Source organism: Phacochoerus africanus, chromosome 3 (genome assembly GCF_016906955.1).
Source record: "Phacochoerus africanus isolate WHEZ1 chromosome 3, ROS_Pafr_v1, whole genome shotgun sequence".
Classification (NCBI taxonomy): domain Eukaryota; kingdom Metazoa; phylum Chordata; class Mammalia; order Artiodactyla; family Suidae; genus Phacochoerus; species Phacochoerus africanus.
The window spans coordinates 133,885,350-133,898,036 of NC_062546.1; the positions used below are offsets into that span (position 1 = coordinate 133,885,350).

General features: G+C 35.7%; 1 protein-coding gene across 1 annotated transcript in view; it reads left to right on the forward strand.

Annotated features, from left to right (window-relative positions):
- Positions 1-9,376: 9,376 nt before the first annotated feature.
- Positions 9,377-12,687, forward strand: part of SLC4A10 (solute carrier family 4 member 10) — a 238,387-nt gene continuing 235,076 nt past the window's right edge. The window contains exon 1 of the mRNA XM_047772739.1: positions 9,377-9,497. Coding sequence (XP_047628695.1) covers positions 9,417-9,497 — 81 coding nt within the window. The 5' untranslated portion in view covers positions 9,377-9,416. The remainder of the gene's footprint in view (positions 9,498-12,687) is intronic.

A 12,687-nucleotide genomic window follows, 5' to 3' on the forward strand; every position in this document is an offset into this window, starting at 1 on the left:
TGTGTACTCTTATATTTGTTTTTTGTGAATCTATTGTTTGTTTCTGATTTGTGGTTGCCCTGTTTTTCAAGTATGTTAACCACTTCCTATATCTGCTTGCTTTAGCCTGATAGTTGTAGAGGCTCAAACTCACTCTAAAAAAAGAGTCTAGATTTTATTACTCTTTTTTCCCACATTTTATGATTTTGATATCATTTTTTACATCTTCATGTTTATCTGCTGTTTCTTGTGTTTATCATTGCCTTCACACATAGATTTTTTTTTCTTTTTGATCTGTATACTAGCTCATTTAAGTGATTGCTTTCTAATTGTGATTTCTTCCATCCTATATCCTATTTAAAGGTGACATTTCATTATTTATTTTAGGATAGGTTTAGTATTATTGTATTCTTTTAGTTTTTGTTTGAGAAATTCTTTATCACTCTATTTTAAATGATAATCTTGCTGGGTAGAGTATTTTAGGCTGCAAATTTTTCCCTTTTTAACTTTGAACTTATAACAAGAACTTTGAATATATCTTGCCACACTCTTCTGGCCTGTAGTTTTTCTGTAGAGAAATCAGCTGATAGTTTATGGGCATTCCCTTGTAATTAATTTTTGGTTTTTCATTTGCTCCTTTTAGAATCCTCTCCTTATCTTTAATTTTTGCCATTTTTATTATGATATATCTTGATGTAAGTTTGTTTGGTTTCATTTTGTTTGGGACCCTCTGTCCTTCCTGTATCTGGTTATCTATTTCCTTCTTTATATTTGGAAAAATTTCAGCCTTAATTTCTTCAAATATATTTTCAACCCCCTTTTCAATTTTTCCATTTCTTCTCCTTCTGTTATCACTATTTTGTGTAGAATGGCATGCTTAATATTATTCCTTAGATCTCTTGTATTGCTTTCTTTCTTTTTTTTTCATTTGGCTGTCTGCTGTCCTGATTGGTTAATTTCCATTATTCTATCTTTCAAGTCACTTATTCATTCCTATGCCTTATTCATTCTGTTGTTCAATGCCTTTATCTCAGCTTTCATCTATCATTGCTGTATTTTTGGTGTGAGGGCTTGTTTGGATTCTTGTTGTCTCTTTCCTCAGTATGGGCAGACCATTATCCCTTTGATAGGGGGTGTGCAGGTGTGTGGCCTGTACATGCTTCCAGGGAGGTAGGGGCAATGGGTGGCACCTGCAGGTAGAGCCTGGTTGGTGGTGGTGGTGATCTATGTCTGGTTGCAGGGCCCTCAGCAGTGGCAGTGACCCCCAGGGAGGTGATAGTGATGTCTGGGACCCCTTGCAATGGCAACAGTGGCGTGTGTGTTTTCCCAGGTAGGTGGAGGCAAAAGGTGGCACTTTGTTGCAGGGCCCTCTGTGGTGGTGACCCCTGGCCTGACTGGGTGGCAGGTGGTGCCTGGTCATGGGCCCCTCGGTAAGGTGGGCTGCATCCACCCCTGGAATATGAGATCACTGCTCAGCTTGCCCCCATGCCTGCAGCCCCACAAGAGGCATCCTGCTGCCTGAAAACCTGCATGAGTGGAGAGAGAAGTTCCTATGGTGGTCATGGCCCAACTCCTTTCACAGTCCCTAACAATGGTTCCTTCCTTTTTTGGTGGTCCTAGTTCTCTTCCCACACTCCCTTGTCTGTGACACACTGCTCCCTTGCTCCCTCAGGCTGTTTCCACACAGCCAACCCTAGTCCTTCTCCCTGGGACTGGCCTCTGAAGCCTGAGCCTCAGCACCCAGCCCTCACGCAAGTGTATCATGCTGTGGTGTGCCAGACAATGGTACCAATCATCTGAGCAGCTCTCTCTCTGCTTTGCCCTCCTCAGACAGTCTGCTGTGCTTTTCCCTGATACTTTGAGGCTCCCTCTCCATCCTGGCTGATCTCCCTGCCAGTTGGGGGCCTCACAGTGTGCCAATTCCTTTCTTCTTTCACAGCTGCCTCTCAGGAGTCTAGTCCCATCCTGATTCTTTTTTTCTCTTCTTTCTCTTTTCATTTTTTTTTCTATCCAGTTATATGGAGGTTTTCTTCCCTTTTTTGAAGTCTGAGATCTTCTGCCAGCATTCAGTATATGTTCTGTGAGAATTGTTCTACATGTATTTTTTTTTATGTGTTTGTGGGATAAGGTGAGCTCCATGTCCTACTCCTCTGCCATCTTGATCCCAAATTCCAGAACACTCTTCGACATATATTGCAGACATTTTTTTAGATCCATCTTGTAAAGGAAATAAAAGTGAGACAAACAAATAGGACCTATTTAAACTTAAAAGCTTTTGCACAGCCAAGGAAACCACTGACAAAATGAAGACAACCTACTTAATGGGAGAAATTGTGTGCAAATGATATAACTGATGAAGGATCAATATCCAGTGTTTTTAAACAGCTCATATAGCTAAGCATCAACTAAATAAATAACCTGAGTAAAAAGGGCAGAAGATGAGTTCCCGTTGTGGCACAGTGGTTAACAAATCTGACTAGGAACCATGAGGTTGCGGGTTTGATCCCTGGCCTTGCTCAGTGGGTTAAGGATCCGGCGTTGCCATGAGCTGTAGTGTAGGTTGCAGACCAGCTGGGATCGCGCGTTGCTGTGGCTCTGGTGTAGGCTGGTGGCTACAGCTCCAATTAGACCCTTAGCCTGGGAACTCCATATGCTGCAGGAGTGGCCCTAGAAAAGGCAAAAAGAGAAAAAAAAAAAAAAGAAGGGCAGAAGAATGGAATGGACATTTTTCCAAAGAGGGCATGCTGATAGCCAACAGGCACATGAAGAGATGCTCAACTCACTAATCATCAGATAAATGCAAATGAAAACCCTCATGGGATTTCATCTCACACTTGTCAAAGTGGCTATCATCCAAAAGAACACAAATAGAAAATGTTGACAAGGATGTGGAGAAAAGGGAATACTCATACACTGTTGGTGGGAATGTAAATTGGTGCAGCCACTGTGGAGAACAGTATGGAAGTCTCTCAAAAAACGAAAAATAGAACTGTCATATGACCCAGCAGTTCCACTCCTGGGTATATATCTGAAGGAAACAAAAACACTAATTTAAAAAGATCATGCTTCCCTCGCTCCGGTATTCATACCAACATTATTTACAATTGCCAAGATTGGAGGCAACCTACCTACATGTCCATCATCAGATGAATACATAAAGAAAATATGGTATATATACACAATGGAATACTACTCAGACATAAAAGAGAATTAAATTTTGCCATTTGTAGCAACAAATGTAAGACCTGGAAGATATTATGCTAAGTGAAATAAGTCAGACAAAGACAAATAATGTGCAATATCACTTATATGTGTAATTTTAAAAATATAACAACCTAGTGAATATAACAAAAAAGAAGCCAACTCCTTTCTGATCTTTATTATTTTTTTCTTTCTATTAATTTTTGGCTTCATTTGTTCTTCCTTTTCTCATTCCTTTAAGTTTACTTAGATTGTTTATTGGGAATTTTTCTTGTTTTTTTTGTTTTGTTTTGTTTTGTTTTGTTTTTTGAGGAAGGCCTTCTATGACCTTCTCTCTTAAAGCCCTTTTAGCTGCATATCATAGATTTTAATATTTTGTAAGATTGAAGTTTCTGTATTGATTTTCTGTCTGGATGACCTATTCATTGATGTAAGTAGAATATTGTAGTTCACTATTATTATTATTATTACATTGCCTTATTTTGTTAATGTTTGATTTATATAGCTTGGTTCTCCTCTACTGGGTGCATATCCATTTATAAGTGTTACATCTTCCCACTGAATAAAGATAACTCCTTCAGCTTTCTTCTTATTTCCATTTGCGTGGAATATATTTTAAAATCCCTTCACTTTTTTTGTTGGTGTCCTCTCTTCTGAAGTGAGTCTCTTGTAGACAGCATATAGGTAGGTGTTGTTGTTTTTTTAAATCCTTTAGCCACTCTGTGTGCTGAATTTTGATTGATGGATTTAGTCTGTTTACATTTAAAGTGATTATTAATAGGTATGTGCTTATTGCCATTTTGTTAATCACTTTATGGCTTTTTTGTAGCTTCTCTCTGTTTCTTTCTTTTCTTCCCTGTGTTTTGGTGATTTTCTTTAGTGCTATGTTTAGATTCCTTTCTCATTTTCTTTTGTTATTTACTATAGGCTTTTTCTTTGTGGTTACTATATTATGTGGATAGTAACCTCTTTTAAGTTGGTAATAATTTAAATTTGAATGCATTCCAAAACTTCATCATTTTACTTGCCCACCCCCAACGTATTATACTTTTGATGACACATTTTCTATTTTATGCATCCCTTAACTAATTATTGTAATTTAATTAATTTTAATACTTTTGTTTTTAACCTTCATACTTGCTTTCTACTTGATTGATCTACCACCTTTATTATATATTTATCTTTTTTTACTTCTGTTTTTAGTAAGGTTTTTACTTCTATATGTTCTCATTATTAATTAGTGCCCTTTCTTTCAACTTAAAGATACCCCTTTAACATTTCTTTTAGGGCTGGTTTAGTGGTGATGAATGCTTTTAGCTTTTGGCTATCTGGATTGATCTCTCCTTCAGTTCTAAATGATAATCTTGCTCAGTAGAGAATTCTTTTTTTTTTTTTGTCTTTTTGAATTTTTGCCTTTTCTAGGGCCGCTTCCGCCGCATATGGAGATTCCCAGGCTAGGGGTTTAATCGGAGCCGTAGCCACCGGCCTACACCAGAGCCACAGCAACTCGGGATCCGAGCTGCGTCTGCAACCTACACCACAGCTCACGGCAATGCCAGATCCTTAACCCACTGAGCGAGGCCAGTGATCGAACCTGCAACCTCATGATTCCTAGTTGGATTCGTTAACCACTGCTCCACGACGGAACTCCTCAGTAGAGAATTCTTGTTTGGAATTTCTTTAGTGGTGGGGCTGTGGATGCTGCTGTGGCACACTGGTGGTCAGGTCTAGGCCCTGGACTTGCTGCAGGGTCCACCTATGGCTGCTGCAGTGAACTAGTGGGCATGGCTGGCCTCCAGACCAGTTGTCAGCCCTGGCCATGTGAAATAAGTTACCTTCAAATAAATCTAAAAATGAATGATTTATGATAAAGAATAAACTTTAATACACAACAGCTTTTGATTCTTTTTTTTTTGTCTTTTTGCCTTTTCTTGGGCCGCTCCCACGGCATATGGAGGTTCCCAGGCTAGGGGTCGAATCGGAGCTGTAGCCACCAGCCTACGCCAGAGCCACAGCAATGCGGGATCCGAGCCGCGTCTGCAACCTACACCACAGCTCACGGCAACGCCGGAACGTTAACCCACTGAGCAAGGGCAGGGACCGAACCCGCAACCTCATGGTTCCTAGTTGGATTCCTTAACCACTGCGCCACGACGGGAACTCCCAGCTTTTGATTCTTAAGGATTTGTTTCTTAAATAGTTACTATTTTTTTCATTCTAACAAAAATGTATGAAATTACGAAAGTGGAAGTTATTCTAATTACTGAAGATAAAATATATTATTACAAAGATATAATTAAAAAATATAGTGATTTATTTTGGGGAAAACAGACAAATTTTTAAAAACATTATTTCACCCTTTTGGTTCTTTCTTCATTCAAACCAAGGGGTTCTTTTGCTATATTCTGATTGTTCCTCATTGCTTTTAATCAAACCTTTGTTAGATAGACATTTTAGGGAAAATGTAAAGGCATTGTGCTTCCCTATTATGAAAATACTTTAATAACATTGCTTTGTATAAGTATACTGCATTAATAAATATTTATTTTCATAGAGCAATAGTCTTGTTAACCTGCTATTAGTGATTATATCTAATACATATAAATATAATCCATTAATCAAATGATGGCTTATAAATAAATACTTTTTGGATTTACGGTGATTTTTTTTCAGCTAAATGATAGAGCGATTAAGAGCTTCTTTATATTCTGGGTTTCATATTCTTATTGCAAAGATCAATTAAGTGTGTTGGCAAGAAAACCTTGAAGAAAATTAGATTACATATACTAATTAATAATGTCCAGTGACTGGTGTAAGTAAAGTTTAGGGAGTTCCCATTGTGGCACAGTGGAAGTGAATCTGACTAGGAACCATGAGGTTGTGGGTTCCATCCCTTGGCCTTGCTTAGTGGGTTAAGGATCCAGCATTGCCATGAGCTATGGTGTAGGTCATAGACATGGCTCAGATCTGGCGTTGCTGTGGCTGTGGTATAAGCTGGCAGCCATAGCTCCAATTAGACCCCTAGCCTGGGAACCTCCATATGCCATGGGTGTGGCCCTAGAAAAGACAAAAAGACCAAAAAAACAAAAACAAAACCAAAGTTTATATCAATGTTATGACAAAATATATAAAAGAAGCATACAATTTTCAGTCTATTTCCCATTTGTTTATTCATTTATAATAACTTTAATGTTCAAAGTTTGCATTATGAGAGAACATAGAATAAGTGTCAGATGAGTTTTCCTTCTCACAATTTTCTGGCTTTTTTATAAAAACTAAACATATATATATGTGAAATTGATTAATGACAATACAATGGAACATGTGATAAAAGTATACTGATTGTCAAAATTAAATCTATAGTATTTAGGAGGTTATGAATAAGCCTTGGCATTTCTCTCTATCTCATTTCTTACATTTAGTCCCTAAATCCCATCCCTTCTAACTAAAAAGTGTGTCTGGAATCTATACATTTCTCTCCATTCCTACTGCCACCATTTTGGTTTGGGCCATCTTTATTCCCTGCCCTAAAGATTCATTTTGACTAGTCTTCATAATGATACAAATTATGCTCATCAGTTATGCTCTTCTCTCTTTCTCCAGTTTTATTTTACTCAATTCTCTACCATAGCCAGAATAATCTTAAACTACAAAAATGATGCTGTTAATGCCTTCTAATTCCCCTGAAGATTAAGCTTGTACTTTTTTTTTGCTTTTTTAAGAGTCCACCTGCCCCATGTGGAAGTTCCCAGGCTAGGGGTCGAATTGGAGCTGCAACTGTCAGCCTATGCCACAGCCACAGCAACGTGGGATTTGAGCTGTGTCTGCGACCTACACCATGGCTCATGGCAACACTGAATCCTTAAGCCACTGAGTGAGGCCAGGGATTTAACCCACGTGCTCAGGTTCGTAACCCCCCGCTGAGTCACAGTGGGAACTCTCTAGCCTGTACACTTTAAATGGCTTATGAAGATTCCCATGATTAGACCTTGGCTTACCCTTTTAGCCTCATCTCTTCTTTCTGTCCTACTTACACTTTATCATCTAAGCATGCCATACTTACCATTCCTTGAATGGGATCTGCTCAGGTTCTTCGGTTCTTCTCAGTTTTAACAGTACTTCCTTAGGAAGATCTTTTCTGAAACTTGTTTAGGGTCAGATGCCCTGCTATCACTCTCAGATCACCTTTAATCTTCTTTTTAAAAAAATTTTTGTTGGAGTATAGTTGACTTACAACATTTTGCCAATTACTGCTGTACAGCAACGTGACCCAGTCATACATATACATGCATTTCCTTTCTTATATTATCTTCCATCATAGTCTATTCCAAGACACCTCTTAATTTTCTGTCATAAAAAAACATACTTGTTTAATTATCTGCTTTTGTGATGGATATCTAATGTTGTCATGGATTCTCTAGCACAGTATCTGATATATAGAAGCTGTTTAGTATTTGCTACATGAAGAAATAAATATATAAAGGGAGGTATTAAAGTAGCTCTTAAAGAATGAGTACCTATTTTGATTACAACAAGAGAGTAAATACTGCATATATAAATCATATTTGCCTGTATATGATTTTCCATTCAAGTGTGTCATTGTATACATATAGTCAAAATACCAAACCCTTTGTTTGAACATAAGCCGTTAGAGGTAGTAATTTCTTGAAGGGCATAAAGTGAATCAGGCTCTTAAAGAAGCCTAATTTCTTTCTTTCTACAAACAAAAATTGGATATATTTAAGTATAATAACTTTTCTCTAGATTTATTGAGATATAATTGACATGTAACATTGTATAAGTTTAAGGTATACAACATGTTAATTTGATACACTTATGTATTGCAAAATAATTACCACCATAGTGTAATTTCCAAGTATAAAATACAATACTATTGACTATAATCACTATCCTATACCTAGATCCCTAGAATTTATTCATCTTATAACTGGAAGTTTGTATTTTGACAAACATCTCTCTATGCAACTACCCCTCAGCCTCTTAAGAAAGCTCAATTTTTAACACTCATTTTGTCTGGTCTTCATAATACTACAAATTATGCTCATCAAATATTGTTAGTGGTGGAAGGAAAATTATACTGACTTGTAATTAGTCTGAACTTACCTAAAACATTTTCTGTATAGCACTTTACCCTTAAATTTCATTTAGATTATAAAACAGATATATAAATAAAGTGTTCATAGGTATATAAATAAAGTGTTCATTAGTTCAGGCTATACATAATGTGGGGGCTTTTTTAGGGTTATATATTATACTTAGTGTCCTAATTTTGAATAAAATTAGATTTATTATAATTTCATCTTTGTTTCATTTCTAAAATATGAAAAAATCACGTTAAAGAGAAAGTATCTGCTTTTATAATTTTAAAGGATATTGATATTCTATTATCAGACTACTTTATTAATCTTAAAATTCCTTGATTCTACAGTTTTGGTAAAAGAAAGCATTACAAAAACCTTGGTGAACACAACTCAGTGGAAGATAACATTATAAAACATATTTTGATTTGAAGCATGTTGGTCCAAAGAATGTGAAATAAAAATGAAGTTCCTGAAAATTAAAAATTGAATATGCATTTACCTATTTATTTGCCTACTGTTATAAATAATTATCAAAGATTGCCAGAATAAACATTCATCATTTTAGGGACTTCTAATTTTGATGTGTTGCATGAGTGATGATACATATGGTTTGAAGGGAAGAGTCCTTTGAGAGAGAGTTGAGTTTTGTTTGTTAAATCATTAAAGCTTAGTGATATATGGAGAAAACTGCCTAATAATTAAGAAGTGACATTTTAATATGGTATTTTTCAACAGACACATTGCACATTTAATTGAATAGAACATTGCTTATTTTTAGAGGAATGACAAATATCAAACTTCCTTTGGCAAGTGAAATCTTTATAGTATCAGAAGTGGGAAACCTGAAAGACGAGGCTTATTCTCTGTTTGGATGATGCAAAATTTCTCTAAGCAGTAAGCTTACTGTTTTCAGACAGCATTAGCAGCTTCAGCAAATACAACTGTGTCATCCTCTCTTAATACGCGGTGTTTGTAACTGCAAAGGGGAGATGATAAACAGCATATGAGATCTGATATCTTCATGATGACTTAAACAGATACTGATGGACAGATCTGCTGTTTGATGTTTTCTTCACTAGCCCTGAAGATGCTGAGACATAGAGATGGCTGTGATTATCTTTTGTAAGACAGGAAATGCAATCTTTAGGGGTCTCTGGAAATAGAAAGGTCATGCAGTCTGGAACCTGTGAGCCTTTTCAATCCCTAAGTCATCAGGTATGACCTCATGAATTATGATGATACTATTAGATAATAGAGTTATTGCTTTTTCTAGTTCTTAGCCATTTGGAATATATTAATCAATGTCATTGTTTATTGTCAGACTCAGAATGTTTGTACAAGTAATATTTATAGGAATGGACACCAGCCAAACAATATGAATTTAAGAAATGTGTGTGTGTGTTCAAGTTTGCATTTACTTTAGCTTTTTATGGGAAAGTAGGGGAAGTAAGGAAAGAAATCATTTGTATGTGATTAAGGACAAGGTTTGGGGCTCTGCAGATTTTTCCAGATTAAGCTTGAATATAGTTAAATTGCATTTTTTATTTTGAATGATAAAAATAGCATGAGTTGTTCAAACTGATAATGATACATCATAGCTAGCTGCTTATATATAGTGACATATTAAAATTTTTTATCTGGGATTTCTTAAGCATAGAAATAAATGTTGCTACCATTGTACTGTGCAACTATATAACAACTCAATTGCGATGAGTAGAATCATATTTATCAGCATGTGAGGCATAAGCTATTTTCTTCAAATTTATATTTCAGTATCTAAAATATTTTAAAAGGCTCATTTTTAATCATTTCTCAGATCTATTGAAATAGTGGTTCTCTTGGTCCTCTTAATGCAGAGATCTGCCAAGGCGTTGCATATAGATGAAAGCAGATAATATATCTGTTTTTTTTGTCTTGTTTTGTTTTACAGAGGAGTCTTGTGACATATAAGCTTAAGCTTTTTGACCCAGAGATATTTCACATTTGCTTACTTTCATTTTCAAAATGAAAAGACTTGACTATTTAAACATATTAAATATAAAGAGTAGAGAATCATCACAGCAAAGAAATTGGATTTATGTATCCATTTTATCCTGAAACTCTGCTATTTATTTTAAGGCATTTTTACCTATCACGTTTTAATGCATTTAAATTTGGTTTGTTATAGCATATCCTCAGAATTACATGCTTGGATAAGAAACAGTGCCTGTGTTAGACATTCAGATTTGGAAGGAAATATATTTCATTTTTTAAATATTATACACGTTTCTGCCTCAATATTAGGGGACTTAGCAAAGCATTCCATATTAATAAGTAAAAAGAGAAAAAATGTTGCAGCATTTCTCAGCAGAAAGATAGTCTTGTCTTCATGATTCTGTAGCTTGCATAGAATTTAATGCCTCATCAGGGTAAAATGATGTATTAAATACAAATATATTTATCAAAAGACTGAAATGGAAGCCTGAAACAGTGATTTGATTCAGTTAAGGGGTCAGTTTCTTCTTTTTAATTAAAAACACACTAAAATTATACCTACTGATATTGGTTATAATTTATATGCTATTCAGGTTACTTAGCCAGCTTAGATTCTTATGAGTAGGGAAGATTGCCATATTCTTAAGCTTGATTAGTTTTGGAACGATTTGAATATACCTTTTAGTTGCTACAAAACCTGTTTAATCTGTTAGAATTTATTTCCAGTATTTGCATGTATTAGTCACTGTGAGTACATTCTGTTTCTTGGCATTGCTTTGGGATTCCTCTAGGTATTGGTTTCACAACATTCTGCTAGATTTTTCATTGTATTTATGACCTTTCAAAAGAACCAAACCATGCAGATTTTTTGTTTCTTTGCCTCAGTGGTACTTAAAAGAGGATATCTCAATGATTCTGTAAGGTGAAAAAAAATTACTCTTAGACTTATTTCTTTTACAAAGTGGAGAAAAATTTATCTCTTGCTATGTCAAAATATATAACATTAAAAAGTAAGGATTGGTTAGAATGTCAGAGGCATTTAAATGTGATATCAACCTTTTTTTATTTCTGTGCAGCAAGATGTCTTGACCTTTTGTATGGTGAAATTTATTTTAAATCTATACAGTAACAGTTGGTCATCTTCTTTTTACAATGGTTGCCTCTGTACCATTTTATACAAGGCTCCTGTAGGTAAGCTGTCTATAAACAATTATTTGAGTAATTGCTCAATTCAGTGAACATTGTGTGAAAGCTGATCATTTGTGCAATACTGTATTTGGTGTTGTGAGGAATACAGAAAAGAAAAAGTTATTTCCTGATTTCAAGATTATGAGAAAAGGTATATATTGAGCTATGCTCATATTTTGAATTGAGTTTTCAAAAGTGGTATGCTAAATCAATTTTAATTTAATTTATAGACTGGTAAATCTTAGAATGAATTATATATAATTATTTTTTTCCCTGATGTAATATCTTGGTATTAAAGAAGTAAAAGATTGGGTTGAACTGTGTAGTCAAGCATTTTATAATTTTGACAACTGCATTAACTTCTTTTATAACAATTAAAAAATTTTAATCAGAGCATCATAAAAGGTGAATCAATAAAGTAACTATGTATGTTTAACAAGCCAGTTTTCAGTGTGAGAGTGAAGGTAGATCTAGCCCATTAGCAAGAGGCGGAAGCAGGAACCCCAAGAATCAGCTCAAAATAGGAATGTGACCAGTCTGGTATAATTCCAGGCTAGGCATAGGTCATTATGTTTTATGGAAGGAGGTTTTGACTCATAGGGATCGAACTTTGGAAATACAGAGTAGTAGGTTTGGGAGTGTTTGATGTCTGCTAGGTCACTTGGGGAATCCTTTGAATGAAATGGGGAGGATAACATTTACCTTAGGCTCTGGGAAAGGGGACTGGGAGGAGCTAGTAGGAAGTAGACCTTAACCAGCTACCTGTTGGACATCTAGACACTACTCTCTTCCTTTTTCACACCAGTGTGTTGGCTGAAAGTAGTGGGGAGGTAGGTAGAACAGATGCAAAAACCTTGTTTCCCTAGAATCCCAAACCGGGGCATGCTGCCCAATAGTGCCTGTTTTTTGGATTAGAACAACAGAAAATTGATTTACAAATTCTTGTTTGAGTAATATGGTAGTGGAGCATCCAGACTTCCATGTTTACTAGGTTCAAATCTTAGCTATACCGCTTACCAGGTGTATGATCTTGGGCAAGTTACTTAACCTTTCTGAATATCAGTTTTCTCACTTGTGATATAAAGATAGTAATGTGCCTCAAACAGTTGTGAAGATCAAGTAAGTTGATGTATATAAATCTCCTGTAAGAGTACTGGTATATACTAAGCACATTACTGCCGACAGTATTACATACATTCTAAGAGCTAGGATGAGCTATTGGCAAGTGTTGGTAATGGTCGTC